At 33.2% G+C, this 19,153-nt stretch overlaps 1 protein-coding gene across 2 annotated transcripts in view; it reads left to right on the top strand.

Moving 5' to 3' along the window:
* TRDN (triadin) overlaps nt 1-19,153 on the top strand; it is a 416,769-nt gene that overhangs the window by 239,329 nt on the left and 158,287 nt on the right. For both annotated transcript variants that reach the window (XM_055114092.2, XM_057302585.2), the window contains exons 13-18: nt 3,165-3,218; nt 8,293-8,322; nt 14,701-14,730; nt 15,454-15,474; nt 18,946-18,978; nt 19,102-19,128. In XM_055114092.2, the coding sequence (XP_054970067.1) occupies nt 3,165-3,218; nt 8,293-8,322; nt 14,701-14,730; nt 15,454-15,474; nt 18,946-18,978; nt 19,102-19,128 (195 nt within the window). The remainder of the gene's footprint in view (nt 1-3,164; nt 3,219-8,292; nt 8,323-14,700; nt 14,731-15,453; nt 15,475-18,945; nt 18,979-19,101; nt 19,129-19,153) is intronic.

Here is a 19,153-nt window from a genome sequence, read left to right as displayed (position 1 = left end):
TCAAAATATAAACAGTGTCCTAGAAATGAAAAGTTAATCATATTAAACTAATATTTAAATCTCTGTGCAAAAATTGGCTCTTTAACAAAATGTTTGCAGACTAATGATATCTTTTCAGTTTTGTAAATCAGGTTGTTCCATATCTGTGGAATCAGTAGACATTGAAACATTTGGCTCATCTGATTCATGACAATTGGTTTATATAAATACTGCATGTTTCAGGGATCTACAAATACTAACTTCTCTGATAATTTCCTGAAAAAACACCCCCAAGTGAATTATGCTGACATTTTAATCTAGGTCCATCCTGTCTCTGATTTAAAAGTCCAAAATACTATTTATCAATTTCAGAATTACCATAATCTTTAGTTGAATATTGTTATGGTCATCTGTTTTTTATTTCAGTCATTGTACTTTATTTCCAAAAACACAGCTATAAACAAAACTATGACAAGATAAAATCATTTGATATAATGAAATTTTCATTAGAATATGTGTAGTGGAGGCAGTACAGATGAAATACTGTAGTAGGTGTTGGAAACGGTGGGCTCATTATCCCGTCTTTTTTATTTTTGTATAGGTTTAGAATTTTCCCTAACAAAAATGTAGTTTCTTTTGTAGTTGGCAGAAATCAAAAGGAGACAGAAAAATTATTTATAATGAAAATTTGTCTGTCTGGATTAATGTGTTTTCAGTAGTACAATATTTGGTGCAGCCTTCTTGTGTTGTACATGTATGGACTCAGGGTCGATTCCTCCCCTAATGTCATGCAATTTTGAAAATGGAAATGCTGTGCAAGAGTAGATGTCAAATCTGATCTTCTTTGCATGTGTCCTCAATAGTTTCAAGGATGATATTGTTGTTGGTTGGATGCAAGCTGGCAGACTTACTGAAAAGGCATTTGGTTTTAAACTGTTAATTTCTATTGAGATGTAGATCATGTAGTAGTTTGTGAACTAATATTTTAGACGGGTGAAAACGCAATTGAGGTTGGTGCAACTGCAATTGCGTTTGCACCAACCTCATAAATGAACTTTAAAGCTTAAAATCAGAGAAGGAATAGATGGAGTTATGAGGGACAAATATGATACTGCTATGATCCCGAGATTTTCCTCCATTGAAATCATTCTTTTGCAGGTAGACATTATAGAATGACCTCTTTAAAATACACTTTTACCTGGAAACAGTATCTTCAATGCATCAGTGTGCATTTGTGGACTGTTTTCTTTGGCATGTGTTGGACGCGGGACAATGAGGTGCAGGGAAGGCTTAGGGAGGGAACTAAGTCTTAGTAGAAAGAAGAGCCCATAGATAAGGAACCCTAAAACATGCCCAATCTACGTGCACACAGCCCAACCCAGGACAGGCTAAGGTTATTAAAGAGGTAAACCCCATTGAGAGATGACCAGCCTGTTGGGACACTCAAATGGGAAAAGTTCAGCACTCAGGGGCATGTTTCTGAACCTGACCGCTGAGGGAGAAAGCAGCTGACAGAGAAACCAAACAGCCTGTGGGAGAAGTGATAAGGCCCTAGGAAAAGCACTACATAATTTGCAGGTGTGTGTGACCTCCATGCTCTAATAGAATCTCAGGTGTGATGAGGTTGTTTAGGATCAGTGATTTAAGAGGATATAAAGAGAAAGGAGAAGATAAGAGGAAAATTGGCTGCAGATTTTTGCAAATATTTCTACAAATTCTAAGGTACTTTACCTACTGATATTTTAAAATCTTTTTCTTTAAAATTTAATTACAAATTGCAGTATAATTTTCTAATATTTTGAGATCTCCAAGAAGTAAAACATCTGAGCAGAATGGTGCTCATTTGTTGAAATTTTCTTCTTTTCTTCCATTTGTTTTAGTCAACAATTATTTAATATTTGTCTACTAAATGTCAGTTATATATAATTACTAATTGAGACCATTTAGTCTAGGTTTGACAAAGATGGTACTAGCATGCATGCAGTTTTCCTCCAGAAAAAAAATTAATTATGTAAATATCAAGGGTAGACTGAATTCAGTTTTGGCAAAAGATATTTTCTCTGAATAAATAGCTATAGTAATTAGAATTATTTATGAATCAAGTAATATTTATTTTATGTAACAACAAATAAAAATTAGCATTTTTATAATCATGTTTATATATAAATGAATAATTATCTTACCAACAAGAGGTAAAGCATGAATTAGAAATCAAATCAACATTAAACAAGTTATAATCAACATTTGATAATAATTAAATGAAAGATTGAATATACATGTGAATCAACTACTACATATCCACCTAACTTCGTGTCCACACATAATTATTGCTAAACATGTGATGGATGAATGAATGAAAGTGAATATCTAAAACAAATGACCCAATCTTACTTTCCATTATTAAATAATAATTCAATAATTGAAAACAGTAAAGACAATCAGAAACCATACTAAGTCAAATGTGAAGTGAGCCGTTATTTTTTGAAATTTTTATTTACCCATTATTTCCCATTCTGATTAAGTATATTTAAATGTTTATCATATAAGTTTTTTAAAATAAATCCTTTTTCTTTAAAGGAAAAATTCTGAACAAAGGAGAAAAACATAGCAAAAAAAACTTAGAACAAGAGGGAAGAAAGATTCATAATGAAGCTTGCTCATTCTCTCGGACATATTTTGCCCAGGGCCACACTAATAGTGATTGGTGCCACTGCAGTTTAGGGAAGGGCATTTTAGAGTCAAAGGCTTGAACTTGGGATTGGTTGTTTCAGGCTTTATTCTCACATTAGTCACTAAGGGACCTTCAGTAAGTCATCTTATTTGGTTCTACATGTGCCATTGATTTCAAAGGGCTGATAATACAGACATAATTTAAATAGAATTCTGAGATTTTCAAATTCAGATGCTCAACAAATGCAAAGTGATATTCCATGGCCAGTTAACAGTGAGGCAAAACAGTGTTTGGAATCTTTATCTTATGATTTAAATTGCTTCAGTCATGTTTTTCTTTCAGTAAGCTCCATTCTCAGCAATTCCTCTAATAAGTTTATGTCTTAACAAAAATTCTTCGTGTCAAAGGCAACATTTTTTATGCTCGTTTGTCTTTGTGCTCCCCTGCCCCTTTTTTATTTATATATTTTTCCAAAATCATACTTCATGGTAATTTATGTTTTTTTCATTCCAAGAGCCGGGAAAAGCTTCTGAAACCAAACAAGGGACTGTAAAAATTGCAGCACAAGGTAAGCAGTAAAACACTTTAAAAAGCATTGCCTTTTTAAAAACATCTATAGCACTTTATTGACAAAAGCAAAAGCTGTTTATTGCAGAATAGCACCATCTGCTGGGATATTGCAAAAAAAAAAATTGTTGAATGAAAATACACAGTTCAAGTATTTATTTAGTATTTGGAGCAAGCATGACTGAGAGTAATGCCAAATTTGCAGAGGAACTGCCGAAGGACCCAAGAACTAGTCTTGGCTCCAAGTTTCAGTATTTGAGCTTTATGTATAGTTTTAAAAATAATCCATTGATGTGCATAAAGAAATACAGATACAGATATAAAATAATGTACACTTTTCTATAATTTTCAGTATACCTTGTAATTTATGTCACATGAGAAAATCAGAATGTTATTAAAGCAATACTACTTCATAAACATCAAAACTGTAAAAATAGGGTTCCAGATATGGCTACAAAATAATTATCCTATTTTTATGAGCCATCTAAGAAAATTAGTTTCACCATTTACAAATATCTTCAGGATATCAAAAGTGGTTTCGTCTCACACCATGAGGATTAATTTGATGAAAGCATAAGGGAAGGGTTCAAGTGTTCTGCCTTTGTTATGTGGCAAAACTTTATGGAACACACTTAGAAAATAAAAGATACAATATTTACTGGAGAAGATCTTTATCATCTCTTCTATGCTAGATTATATAATATCAAGCAATAAAGGAGATGCACATAGGTGGTGGTACAATTTTCAGGGGTAGAAGGCTCTCATAGCAGACTTCTTAGCATATCACATGATGTATGACTGAATGTATTACATGTGAGCAAAATTTTTCTCTTGCATTTAATCTTGGACCCAGCAACATGCAGAATCACTCCCGAAAATATTGGTAACATAGGTTTGTTAAATGCCATTTGACTCGAGGATGTTGTCTGTGAGCAAAATAAGCAAGAATGATTAAAAGCTATGATACTAGTTTTTAGTTTTCACATTGAAAAACTTGTTTTTCTTTAGGAAAGTTCTGATAGGGAATATAGTAAATATTATGAACGATAGAAAGGCAGGACAAATATTATTACCTTTGGTTTTTTAATACATGAAAATGCAGGTCAGGGTGAGTTCCTCAAGCCAATGACTACCAGTTTAAGAAATCATTGCTATTAGTGTATATATGTTTTCATAGAAAACCACAATCACCTTAGGCTCCTTCTGTCTGACTGAGACTTCTGAGGACCATAGTGTAGATGTGGAACTATGACTTGAGGCAAGAATTTTGTGTTAGTTACTTCAGCCTCATGTTAGAGGCATTCATGAGGAGGAAAATGAAGAGATGTCTGAAAATTTGATTCATATTTGAGCTTGAGGCCATGGGCTCTTTAAACTACATTTAACCATTCAAGATTTAAACTACATTGGACAAGTCAACCTTAGAGCTTATCGTTTTGGAATAAAATATTTATTTTTGAGGAAATAGTAACCAAGAGTTTCAAAGTCTTGTTAGAATTATCCTTGGAAGGAAATTGGATGAAAAGATTGATGAAGCACAGTGAACAAGGCAAGAGTGAGGTATTTTGTGTATGCGTTTACTAAAATAAAAATGACACACCAATGCAGTGACACACCAAAGCAGAACTGCATATCATTCGCGTCTTTGCAAATCCTCCATAGATCTTTCTTAGATATGTTTATTTTAATGTCATAGGCATATAATTAAATTATGCATATAAATAATTAATATTTGCAAGTACTTCACATGGAGACAAAACTTAAAATTGGCAATAATCCTATAGTAGACTGATGTTTTTGAAGTATAAAGTGACAGAATTGATCATGATCTTTGTGGCATGGTAAAAGGCTAGATTAGATCTGTTCATTTATTTATTTTTAACTTTTACAACCAAGGACATATTAAAAATCTGGCTTTCCATACATATGTATGTATATATGTTCATATTTATTTATAACTTATTATGATTTAGCATATATTCTTTGGAATTTTAAAATAATTTAAGGAAATTATTTTAACAAAGTTTTGAGGCACTGAGGAGGCAACAAAATAAATATCTCACTACTACAGGAAATTCCAATTTGGAGATCTAAGAAATTTAGGTAGATATAAGGAATGGCTTTTGTTTCTATTAAGACATGAGACAATAACCTCAACTAGGATGGTGGCAATGACATAAGAAAAAAAGCACAAATGTCATTAACATTTTGAAGAACTAATATCTGATAGAGTATATCAAAAGAAACAAAGGAAAGAATAAAAATGATACTGAGCTTTGGAAACTGGGTAATTAGGAGATGGTAATTGTCAAAAATATTAAGTTTCAAGGGAAGAAACTAGCTGAAGGGAAAAAACTAGCTGAAGGGAAAAGATGATTCATTCTTCAGTGGATGAATGTTGAGCAGAAGTAAAATAATTGGACAATAATTTTTTTGGAGCCAATTTAGAATTTAGATTGGGGATCAATCTAGTTCACAGGTATTACATAAAAAAATTGTTGGAAGAAATTGATATAGACCCAAATTGGAAAGGAAGGAGAGAGATGGGGAATTATTTTTTTAATCAGTTAGGTGCAATGGTGAGGTAGACACCTAGTGATATTAAAATGCCAAAGAGAGAACACATGCCATAATGGAACTCGGCTTAAAAGATGGGGTATGTGCACTCTGTGTTAGTGTATTTCCACTGGCTTTTTTCTTCTGGATTCCTGAAGCAAACATTAAGAATCTCCTGGATACTATAGGAAGAACATAGAAAGAGAACAACATCAACAAAACTAGAATGTTAGACATTCCAGTCTTTTTACAATGTGAAAACCAAAAACCCAGTTATTGAGAACCATGTCTACTCAGTAAATTCAGGAGTCATCCAATCCCATAACAGAGTTAAGTAGATTAGAACCAGGCAAGCTGAATTTGAGGACCAGAAGTGGGACACATGGAACACAAGCTACAAAACCGTTCTAGAAACAATTGAATCCCAAGACCCTGGCTTTGATTAGCTTGTGGGCCTGGAATCCAGCTTGGTAGATAACATGGCTTTCCAGTTGGCAATAAATAAAAGCCATGCACCTTCAAGGGATCCAGGGCAACAACAGAAACCAGAATCAGTTATGATGGAATAGGTCAAACTCCTTCATTCAACTATCTCCATTGTCGCTGAAAACTGGAAGCTGAAACTATCAAATATATAAGAATGGGAAAAAAGAAGATACATGTGCATACATGCATGCTTGCATCTCTATATCCATATGTACAGATTGTTTTTCATGTATTATTTTAGAAATCAAAAAATTTGTTGTAATTTAACAAGATTTTACTAATCTTGAAGGAATTTATGTTTCAGAGGCTTTCTTGTCTGTAGAATTTGTAAGAAACTACAGTTTTGCTAAATGTATTCACATTCTGAGCCCTCTTTTTGGCGTTGGTCAACGCCTTTGTCAGGTTGCCCTTTAGATGTGTGTTTATGGTTAAATTGATGAAGTTTAGAGTTCAGAGCAATTCATTGACCAGAGCTCCTTCGAGGGGGTAATTTTATGTTGTTTCATTTTGTCTTTCTTTAAACAGTTCCCCATACCCATCCATCCAAATCATGATTGGATGATTTTGAAAATTGTAAAATTTTTTGAAGGAAATTCTTATTTTCAATGTAAAGAATCAACAACAAAGTCTGTTGAGTCAAACGCAGAGACTTACTAAAATTAAACCTCATGGCTTTGAAAATCTTCAGGCCATGTCCATATCCTTTAATTCATTTTCGGTGTTATCTTTGTTTTTATCCTTATTATATCATTGGAATAAACAATTTCTTAACTTAAAAACATTGTAAATATAAATCTGCTATACATTTTGTGTATTGTTAGTTAAAACTACATCAAAAAGAAACAAATGTCCCAAAGTAGAATTAACTTATTTGTAAATTCACTTTTCTACTACGAAAGTAATAGCACGTCAATAACATTTAGAAAATAGAGAAAAATAACCTGTGGTAAATTAAAATACATTTTCTTCCTGTCTTTTATTCCTGATTTTTAGAGCCAATTCTGCTGCTTATACTCTGCAAATTATTTTAATGTTTCAGAAGCTTCATTTTCTGCTCTGGGCTGCCTTTTATAACAAGGTCAGGATGAAGACCCAATAAGAGGATGTACCTGAAAGAGCTTTGGCAATTGTAGCACAGAGCAAATGTCCATAGCAGTTGTTTCTAAGTGTTTTCTAAGTGTTGTTTCTAAGTGATCCCCAACATTCTATCCCGCTGAGGTGAGATTACCATACTGGAATATGCACAATCTCAAATTCAACTAATGTGGCATAAGATACCTCTGAATGATTTTGGCTCCTGGATGAACATTACACAGAACCAGGGGTCATATTGCTTGGAGCAATTCTAAGCCTGTTGAGCACCTCTCCCAAATATTTCTGGTAATACCTATAAGCAACAACGTGGATCCAGATTTAGATTCATGGTCCAGAATTGGATAAATATCAGCACAGAGGAAGCCAGAATTCAAAGGTGATTAAAGTGTTCTGTACATTTTTCTCTATGTAAAAGAAGGCATAAGTTTGCTAAAATGAGGGTAGGATATTTATTTTCCCTTCCTGAAATTGGGCATTTTATACATGGTTATTATAAGTGCAAATGTAGACTGTAGACTGGTATATAATTCCTCAGTAGCTAAGCATAGATAATTTTTGGAATATCACTTCCACTTTTTTTGATTAATCCAGTCACAGCCTATATTTTATGACCTTCTAGAAGAGATTGTGGTTTCCTCAGATATAAAATTTAAAATCTAAAATGAATTTACACTAAGCATATACATATAAATTTGACTTCTTGTCTACGTAACTCCATATATTTTTTTCTTCTTTTGCTAATGCTTATTTCTGAGTTTACAAATATCTTTATATGAAGTAATATTTTCTGCTTACACTCCTATCATAGATTTGGATGAATTGATTAGTGTATAGGTGACCACTGAATTTATGAATATGTGGAATACATTCTCATATTCTGGGGAGTATTCTGAGGAATGGTCATTTCATATGCCTTAACGCTATTTTCATTATTTCAGCAGCAGCTAAGAAGGATGAAAAGAAGGAAGGTATGTTTTATGCAAAATCCCACTGAGCCTTTTGTGAGTACAATTTACCAATATCCTGAGTTGGGGTTTGACTGCTATTCTGTCTATATTCCCCTTGGATAACTGGATCTATTATGTGCATACATTTTGCATGAATGTGCTTTTTCTACTTCACCTCACACAGAAGGGTGAGCTACTTTTTGAAAGTAATTTTAATCTAGTCTTTCTCAAGATATAAGGAATAAAACATAGCTTCTCAAAATCCTAGGGCTCCTACTCTGTTGACAGTTTTATCAAATTTCAGAACTATGTAAAATACAGACTCATTCTCATCGGCATTCAAATCAAAGTCTTCTAAGCCTTTGGGGTATATAAAACAGTAGTCAAGTTTCAATTTCACAGCTTTAAGCTTTTTATCTGTTTTTTTTTTTTTCTCCCATTGCTCTGCCTCTCAGATTTTTTTGTTCTATTTTTTCTGGCTTATATACGTCTTTTCATTTTTTCTCCTTTTGAAACATTGTCCATAATCAATATGCAATATTGGAGGAGCTTGGGATGAGCTGTGCTTTTGTAGATTCAAGAGATCCAGTGTCCATGACCAGCTAAAAAACATATAAAACACTCCTTGTAGGCAGCAAGACTGAAATATTGGTATCAGCTTCAACCCCATTTTTTTCTTTTTCCCCTGACATTTAGTCCTCCAGAATTTTCACTTTTCCTGAGCTATCCTTTTGTTTAATTCTTCCTATAATAATTAGAACAACTAATCATCATTCACAGGATCCAGTTCTTTATTTGCGATCTCACATTGCCATTTGTGACGTCATGTTGGTCTTACTAACTTCTCATGTAAACTAGATCAATAATCTCCAAAATCAGTGGTCAAGGACTCCTGTGGGTCTCTGAGATCTTTTCAGTGGTTCTATAAGGTTAAAATTATTTTTATAAATGATAGGAAGTTTTCATTTGCCTTTCTCACTGTCGTTCTCACTTGAGTTTGCAGTAGAGACTTCTAGAGGATAAACAATAGTAATAATACAACACAGTAAACGCCCAAGCAGATGTGCAAATCCTATTGCTTTCTCATTAAACCAGACATTAATAATAGTCACAAAAGTAATAAAAAAGTCACTCATTTCACCATATTTTTGTATTGGGAAGTGTATCGATCATAAAAATATGTTATTTATGTTAACATTTAATAGGTTTATTATTTTTAATAAATGCATAAATAATACCATATTTTAAAAATTTCCTCAGCTTTAATTTTTTAAAATGATAAGCATCAATAGAAAGAAGCTACATAAATAAAAGCTGTTTGGGAGTTTTAATAGTTAAGATTTTAAAGGAGTCCTGAGGTGAAAATGAAAAACTTTGACAAAAATAATTAATTTGCCTCTAATATTACCTCTTTCCAAAACAGTCAACAGATTTCATTCAACTTTTCATGTCATAACCTATTTAAAATATTGAGTGGCTTTACAATGACTCTGTAGAGTACACTGAATGTACTCTACAAGTGTTAAACCTTCAATTAAAGTTTTTAAATTCTTTTTCTGAATCGTCTTTCCTAACTGCCTATTAAGCGTACATCAAGGCAAGGTCATGACCAAGGCCTAAACAATTCCAGCAGTAAAGATGCAATGATCCCTTTTTGAGATTGAGACAATTTATTACTTTCATAGCAAATGTAAGAGTAGCTAGAGGTTCCAGCTCTCCAAGGTTGTTGCCCCACACACCAAAAAGGATGAAGCCCAAACAAAAGGGGACAGATAATGCAACACAAGTTGGGGACACGTCATTGCTGAGGAGCTAATCCAGACTACAGCAAAATGATTTTGTGGTCTGCAGCTCCATTCCAGGCAGCTTTAGGCGGAATCAGGAGGTGATGAGAAACTGTCTCTTGACATCCTCCTGGGAGAGATAGGGAGCCATGTGGGAGGTGGTCTCACAGCAGGTCTTTACAAGCCTCCCTTCTTTCTATGTTCTGGGAGAATCACAAAGCATCCTACCAAAACTTAAATTAACTGTGGTTCAAAACTTTACCTGCATGGCCTGTATGGATATGTGCAAAGTTGCCAGGACATCATGGTGAGCTGTTATCTGATATTCTCACCCAGTTCTTCCTTTATCATCTTCATCTGTACCAAGTCATTCTCTATTTTACATATACAATGTGGCATCTTGCCTTTGTTCTTGCTGTTATCCTAACAGAGCTTATCCTTTTTCCTTCTATGAATATTCATACATTTTCCTGTCTCTGAGAAGTTGGTCTGATACTACCAATTAAAAATACTTTCCTGCATGTATAATCTTCCATTTGTATCTCTCTACTATTATTTATTTCTTGCCACCTTGTACTTCATGTTACTTGTGTTTATTTTCCTATTACTCTAATTGACTTAAGCCTTTTGTCTTAAGGGACCATGTCCAATTAACTTTTATCCCTTATGGAGAATGAGCACATTTCCTTGGTTTGCACATTTCTGAACAAATATATATTCTATGCACGCACCAGTAATATTCAGGACTCAAGATAAATATAATACCCAGAAGAAATATGAATAGGTACCTGTTTTCTCACACCACAGGCAAGGAATGATTTTTTTTTAACTACTAGGAGATATATTCCAGTGAGCTTTTTAGGTTTGGGAAGTTATAATCAGCTATTGACTGTCCTTCTTAGGTGTGTGTAATCACTAGCTGCTCCTTGAATTCTACGAGCAGATCCAGGTAGATTTTATTCATCTAAACTCAGATTGAGTGATGAATTCCTAGCAACCGGAATTCTAGGAATTCCAGGTTATCTTCTGAAAGATAGAAATCCACTGAGAACCAGCCATATGAGATTTATTTTTTACTATAAATAGAGAAAATAGAGCTGAATACATGTGAGAATTAGTCCCTAGTTCTATGGCTTCCAGATTCAGACCCGAAGATAAATCATGCTGAAAAACAAAGCAAAATTCCTAGTATTATAGTTGACTAAAGTTGTCAATCAGGCAGGTTCCACAAAGGAGATAGGATACTTCAGCACTAGCACTAGTAGGCTATCAGAAAATTAACTTTTCCCTTCAATATAAATTGGTATTTCATTTTCTTTCTGTTTTTTTTTTCTTTTTTTTTTGAGATGGAGTCTCGCTCTGTTGCCCAGGCTGGAGTGGGCACAATCTCTGCTCACTGCGAGCTCCATCTCCCGGGTTCATGCCACTCTCCTGCCTCAGTCTCCCGAGTAGTTGGTACTACAGGCGGCTGCTACCACACCCGGCTAATTTTTTTGTATTTTTAGTAGAGATGGGGTTTCACAGTGTTAGCCAGGATGGTCTCGATCTCCTGACCTAGTGATCCGCACTCCTCACCCTACCAAAGTGCTGGGATTACAAGCATGAGCCACCGCGCCCGGCTGGTATTTCATTTTCATCTGGCATCACTTATGAACATAATAGGCCTTACTTGAGACACTGCTACAGATGAGTGAGTGACGGATTGAACAGATGGCAAACACATCACTACTTTTAAATCACAGGTGCTGGGAGCCTCAATGTTCTTAAAAGACTACTGCCCAGATTATTGGGCAGGGAAGTATATTGACCAAGTAAGCCTTTGTAATGTTTTAAGCTGTTTGAGCCAAGAATGCTAAAAGGGCATAATGAAGTTTAATAGCATGAATATTACCAGCTAGTATTAATAGCTCTTCAGGGTCAGTATGTGATCTTTGGACTCCAAGCACTATATTTTTAAGTTGCTCTATTACTTTAGTTCTACATTTCTGTTGCACTATTGACTCCAAAAGAAAATACATAACTTTATCATGACATTTTGAGTTTCATTTGCCTGACCCTGGACTTCATATCGTGTTCTATTCTTTCATTTTTATGCAATTGATATCTGATGAAATATATTATTGATTCTTATTATTAGGAAATAGAAAGGCAGATTAAAATTATAGATATTCTATAGTTACATTTATTATATTGAACTTTCTGTACATATTCCATTCCAGTATCTGGTCAGAGAATATAGGGATTGGAAATAATCTTGTTCTAATATGCCATGTTTTATCTTCTCTGTGTTCCCACATTTCCCCCAAACTTTAGGTTGAATTTATTCCTACATGATCATGTTCTCTTCATAATCCTCCTGTGCTTTTCCTGTTGGCTATATTCTGGACTCAAGAGATTGTTCAGTGAGGAACACAGAACTGCTTGGGCAGGCAGAAATCCTATTTCAGTATAGTGGAGTCAAACTAATTGACAACTTACAATGGACATTGAACTATCAAGTTCATACCTTAAGCTGTTGTGTTATAAGATTCTTATGTTTCAAGTAGAAGTGGCCACTGCATATTGTTAATATAAAACTGTATTATGTCATATTTTTTCTGTGTATTTGAATTGCTTGCTTATCCAATTAAAATAATTATTCAGGAAGAAAATGAATAGGAAAATGTTTGCAAAGCACATATGTTTCAGATAGCAAATGTAGCCTACTAATTTAAAATTGCTGATGACAAACTAAATAGCAAGAATATTTTTCAGATTGGTTTTCAGAGCTGGGGTTAATTAAGAAAAATCTATTCTAAAATTATTTTCATTGTAGTGTGCTGGACACAATAGTGTTTAACAAATGATGAATAAGCAAATTTTTTGTCTCAGGAATCGATTATTTTTTAAATCAAGGGTTTTTTTCCCCTTACAAATAAAACATATTTGTGTTACAGAAAAATTTGAAATTCAGAAAAAGCGGTAATAAAATCTTGCCTAATTATTTAATCTGTCCACAACTACCATTAGTATGTTGGCATATTTTCTTCTAATCTTTCTTCGTACACACTCACATGCACACATAAAGTCATTTTATATTACGCTTTTATTTTTATTTTGCATTATTTAATTTATCTTATTTAGTTAATATTTTCCACATTGTGGCATAATTAGCAAAACATCATTTGAATAATTGTGTATTTTTCTATTGTGTGAATATACCACAAATTCATCAACACTCTCTTATTGTTCAGAGGGTAGTGTTTAATATGCCTGTTACTGAGAGACACAAAGCAATATCATGAGAAAAGCGTTTCCCTAAATATTTATTTTTATGATAATATTGCTTTTTTTCTCTTTGGATTTCTAGAAATGGAATTACCACATCAAAAAGCATGTTAATTTTTATGATTTTCTGGATTCTTTTCTTAGTTTGTTTCCTAAAATATGTTTCTAGCTTATACATCTACGGAAGTGGGACATTACCTTCACCACAATGTTACTGGCACTGATTATTATTGTTACATAAAACAATTTTGTTGACCATCTAACTGCCTTTTGTGAAGAGACAATGAGTCCATTGTCATATCCAAACATTTTAGTTCCCTTTCTTCATCATGGAAGTGAAGTTGTGATACCACCACACCTCTGTAAGGCACAGAAATCCATTAACTTGCAAACTATTAGTGAATGTCTACTGTTCTAGGTTCCAAGCCAGATAATTGTAAGCCAGAAAACAATTTAGCTACCTTTTGCAGGTATCAATTCATAGTTCATTATTATGGTTCTAATTTCAGTAATAGAGAATTTAAAAATTCTTACAGAAACAGTAAAAGGACAAAGAAGATTAAAAAATAAAATATTCTAAGCAAAAATTCAAGCTCAGGTGCTTCAATCTTAAAACAAATGAGCTTAAAAACCTCTTGTTTTCATTTTCAAATGGTAGGAGCAGAAAGTTTCATGGCCTAAATAATAGAAAATAATAAATTTATCAGATCTAGGCTGAATGCCCATCTACTATAAATGAAATAAATGTCTTTTGACCACGAAATAGACATTACTACATAACAGTTATATAGTGATGTATTCATCAGTAACCCATGAGTCAATAGTAATCTATTTCTTTTCCATTACCATAAGAATGCCTGAATATCTATATTGGAAGTGTATCGATTATTCAAAGACAGTGCAACATAATTCACCTGGACTGACTTAGATTGAATAAATGAAAGTTTCAAGTTAACTTCATGAACTCCTAAACATCTTTATGGAAACAGAGCATATATTTACTCAGTTTGATGTTCTATTAACAGGTTATTAACTTACATAGGCAAAACAAAATTTCTTTATAAATTATATGTGGGTATATGTTCCTTTATATTTTTCAATGTTTTATATTCTTTATAAAATATTATTAATATAAGATATTTTATAAAGAGTTTCTCACTCCTGCTTCACTCTAATACTTATTCCCACAAAACAGAACAGTTTCTAAGTCTCATATTCTAGAAATATACAAATGATCAATTTGTTGAATAATCAATTTTATTTGATTGTTTATAGAAATTTGTTGTGAGCTAATCAGCTGTTGATTTATTGTATCTGTTTTATTAATAATTTATCTTTGTGTTTTCAGATTCCAAGAAAACAAAAAAACCTGCAGAAGGTACTGGACATATTTCTTTTTTTCTGCCTTATGTTTGATGAACCATGAAACAGCATACCTTCTTAAAGGATTGATGTAGAGGAAGGAATTATGTGTGGGATAGAGGAGAAGAAAAAATGATTGAGATTGAGAGAGAGAGAGAGAGAGAGAGAGAGAGAGCCAAATCTATTCTGGCAATACTGCTATGAGAAGTATTTCGCAGTAATAGAAATAAATACTGCATATCCTTTCACAGTAATTGTTTCCAAAGAAATGTTTACTTAACAAGAAATTGAAAAATTTTCATTATCAAACATTTATTTTACTAGAAAGCACACACTAAATTACTTTTTGATAGACTAGCATCAATTAGGAACTGATTTCTTCCTTTCAGTCTTGAATAATTCATTTGGCAAGTATACCTGTGCCTCCTAGACTTGTTCACATGTGTTTTTATGTGTTTAAGAGACTATTACATATCAGGTGTAAATAATTTAAAATGGTTAAACAGTATAATCCTGGGTTAATTTATTGTCAAATAATATTTGCCAATCAAATTATGGAAGCACCTACAGTAATTAACAATACCTCAGAGCCTCACTGTGAAATTTCACCTCATTGTGAAATTTAAGGAGAGAAAATTGGAAGGACGAGTGGGAAAAATTACAGTCTAATCAATATGTAGGGTAGTACGTTTTATCTTTAAAGTTTTAAGAGCAATGATTTTGTTTGTATTTCTTTCAGTAGAACAACCCAAGGGAAAAAGTAAGGAAATGCATGCAGTGTATTTGTGTACTTTTTTTTTTTACTACTATTATTTGCCTGCTGCTGTATTTAGACCTGCAATTTTGAATCTGCCTTTCCTATGTATTATGCATGTGAACTCTGTTTTTTTTTTGTCCAAGTGAAAAAATACAGTCTGGGGGTTAGAGTGGACTGAGAAGCATAGTAATCATTTTTAGAACTCTTTCTCAAGCTCATGCAATCATCTAACAATACTCTTGACGGGCTTGTAATCAAAAGTAAAACTGCATTCCATTAACCCAAACTGACTTATGTTTTTGTAAATTTAGTCCTAATCTGGTTAGTTGTCAGTCTTTTGAAAATTGACTAGAAGTTCTTTTACAGGCTAGTTTTACAACTTTTTTCCTATCTTTCTTTTTGTAATCTGTAGATATTTTGGCATGCCCATGTGATATATGACATTTTTCCCATAACATAATTTCCCCCCTACACTCACTATGAGCTCTGTCTAATAGCGTTGTTATTCAGCCTCATCCACTGTTGCTTTAACACTATTAAGACTGTGTGCTAACAATTCAGTCAAGCTCAATAACTTAAGGTATGTCTTTCACAAATATAGGTTCTCCTCTGAAGAAAATAAGAGATATTTAACAAAAGAAAGCAAAAAAAAAAAAAAACCTAAACTTATTCAATACACTATTAAAAATTAGCACATTACCAGCAATATAGATTTTAAGATTCTAGTGATATCAAAAATGTTTTAAAATATATACCAATTAAAATATATTTATGTGTTTTGGCCCTACAAAAAGCAAGGATGCTGAGACATTCAACGTTGTAAAAATGTTCTAAAATGCCCTGTGGAGACACTCGTGAAATTATACTACAACTCAGCCAGGGGGAGCAATCCATCTACAGAGAGTTCTCTCAGTTCCAGATTTACGTGTGTGCAGAGCTACTGATGAGTACTGGCACAGAGATACAGAAAGCACTCTATAAACGCTGCACCAGCAGGAAAATGGAGAACAACTGGAGATTCGAAAAATAGTATTAAAGTACATATAGAGATAGCCTTAAGGCCCTTTATTACAGTTTATAAGATTTAAAAGTTCCTGCACACACTGCAGCTCCTTGGCAATCTTCAGGGCACTGATGCACTTAATAAATAAACATGCCTTTTCACGCATTCATTCACAACCCAACTGTTTCCCTCCTTGAGAAGGTCCGCAGATTGTGACTTGGGCAGCAATAAGGAGAAGAAATAGTTTTCTTCAAAACACCTATCAATTCTTTTCAAATTCACTCATTTGCTATGGTTTATCATCTAGACTTGCTTTTATTATTGTTAGTGTTGTATCTTTGAATTTCTTTGATTTGGATTTTTTATCTTGAGGGTTGCTTTACTCAATGGTACACCCCAATTTTATATTTTATTTTGCTTCTACTTTTCTAATAATCACAACTTAAAGGTTGTTCACTTTTCAGATATTTTTAATTATGCTTAAGGGAAACAGGATGAAAAGTACAAGAGACCATCCTATACATTTTGTAAATGTTTGTGAGCTATAATTTTTTTCAAAATAAAAAGTAAAAGAAAGAGACCTCAAAAATCAACCATAAACATGAGTTTGCAGTCCCTGTAGAGTTAAAGGGTAAATCAATGTATATTTACTAAGGTAATTCAATAATTACACCATGAGCTATCCTATATAATGAACAAATTAGCACAGCTATTTTTCAGCTTTCTGATAAGATTGAGGGGACTTTATTTTAACTTTTAATCTTGTGTATAGCTGGTATTCGATTTTGATGCATGTCCAAATCTGCTTCCAGTACTTTTTTGACTGTTATCACTGTTTGTGACTGTCATCACAAATTTCTTGGAAATATTTTATAATTAGAGCTTCAGTTAAGCAATAAATTAAACAATGTATTTAATTGCTCTTCATTTGCCAGACAACATTTGATAATGTTCTCATTTTGTTTAATTTTAGCTAAATCGTCATAGCTTCTTCTTTTTGACCTGCAACACTTGGCCAAGCCATTTGTTTCATTTTTTTGTTTTACTGCTTAAAGGCTGTCTTAAAAGAGGATAAGTTGCCCATTATACCACACTTACTTAATTAGAAGCCTGACTAACAAAATTGTATACTTGGGAAATTGATATGATGACCGTAGCATTCTATGACACTCTATATTTTTAAAATATAGTTTGTAGAGTTCTTTCAGTATGAACATATTCTAGTCTTCAAAATCTATTCATTAAATAAAACTTTAAGAATCTTTCCATTCTTCTTCTTTAAAATATCAGATAAAAATGTGGGTATGTTAAAGTATTTCTTGAAAATCTTCTTTTACATTAATTTGACAAGGTTGTCAAGGCAAAATAAATAAGAATAGAAATGTAGATGATAGCACTTCATGTAAAATTAGTGCTTGCGATTCTTATAAAATTAGTACTTATTATAATGTAAATGTCAGCTTAATCTTGAGAACAAAATAATGCTTTGTCTCATACAATATTGACAAAAGTAGATTCCTGAAAAGAAACGCTATATAAAGAGGACTCCAAAAGGAGCATTTGTCCTAAAAGCAAGGCAAATGTTTTACCCTGAAACTTCTTTTTCTATTTTAGTGTCTTAAATATGCCTCACAAAGCCTTTGTCTTAGCTTAACAGCTATTTCTTCCATGTAAGAAGATTCTTAGAAGAGGCAGTCCACATGAAATGTGCTAATCTTCATCTTTCTGAGAATTATTTTAAAATAACTGCAATAAGATGCCGTGCTGTGGCTCATGCCTGTAATCCTAGCACTTTGAGAGGCTGAGGTGGGTGGACCTCTTGAGCCCAGAAGTTTGAGACCAGCCTGGGCAACATGGTGAGACTTTGTCTCCACACACACACACACACACACACACACACACACACACACACACACTACAAATCTGGCTACACATGGTGGTGTGTGCCTGTAATCCCAGCTACCTGGGAGGCCGAGGTTGGAGGATCAATTAAGCCCAGGAAGTGGAGGCTGCAGTGAACTAGAATTATAACACTGCACTGCAACTTGGGCAACAGAACAAGACCCTGTCTCAGAAAAACTAAGCAATTTCTTAAAAAGCTGTAATAATTATCTTTTGTACTTACTATTTTGACTCAAATTTATTTCATATTGATCTAATATAATAGCAAATTTAATTTTTTTCACCCTTTATGGATTCTATTTTATTTTTCTGGTTTATCATCTGTAAAAAATTCAAATTCCTCTAATATTCAGAATATTTTGATGCTGCCCCATAAGGAAACTCCCAAGATAAATGGAAAAAAGAATTATTTTAAGTATATAATCTTAGCCTTTTTATGTAAGCCATTGTTAGTTGCTGCAATCTGGCATCAGCACATGCATGTTTCTTTGTGTTAAAACAATTAAGTTGGGATTCATAAACTTTAGAATAATAACGATAATAATAATAACAATAATAATATGTTTCAGAACAGGAAAAGAAAGAAAAACATGTGGAACCAGGTAACTGTTTTTAAATTCCTCTATTCTCACAATTTCATAATATTATTTGATTTGCAATTGAATACTGAATTACAATTGAATGACATAGAATGCTGATTTTTTTTTCTTTCCTTTTTGTTACAGCAAAGTCACCAAAGAAAGAACACTCAGGTGAGTAAGACCACTGTTGCTGGAT

This window comes from Pan paniscus, chromosome 5 (genome assembly GCF_029289425.2).
Source record: "Pan paniscus chromosome 5, NHGRI_mPanPan1-v2.0_pri, whole genome shotgun sequence".
NCBI lineage: Eukaryota > Metazoa > Chordata > Mammalia > Primates > Hominidae > Pan > Pan paniscus.
This window is presented reverse-complemented; position numbering and strand designations above follow the sequence as displayed.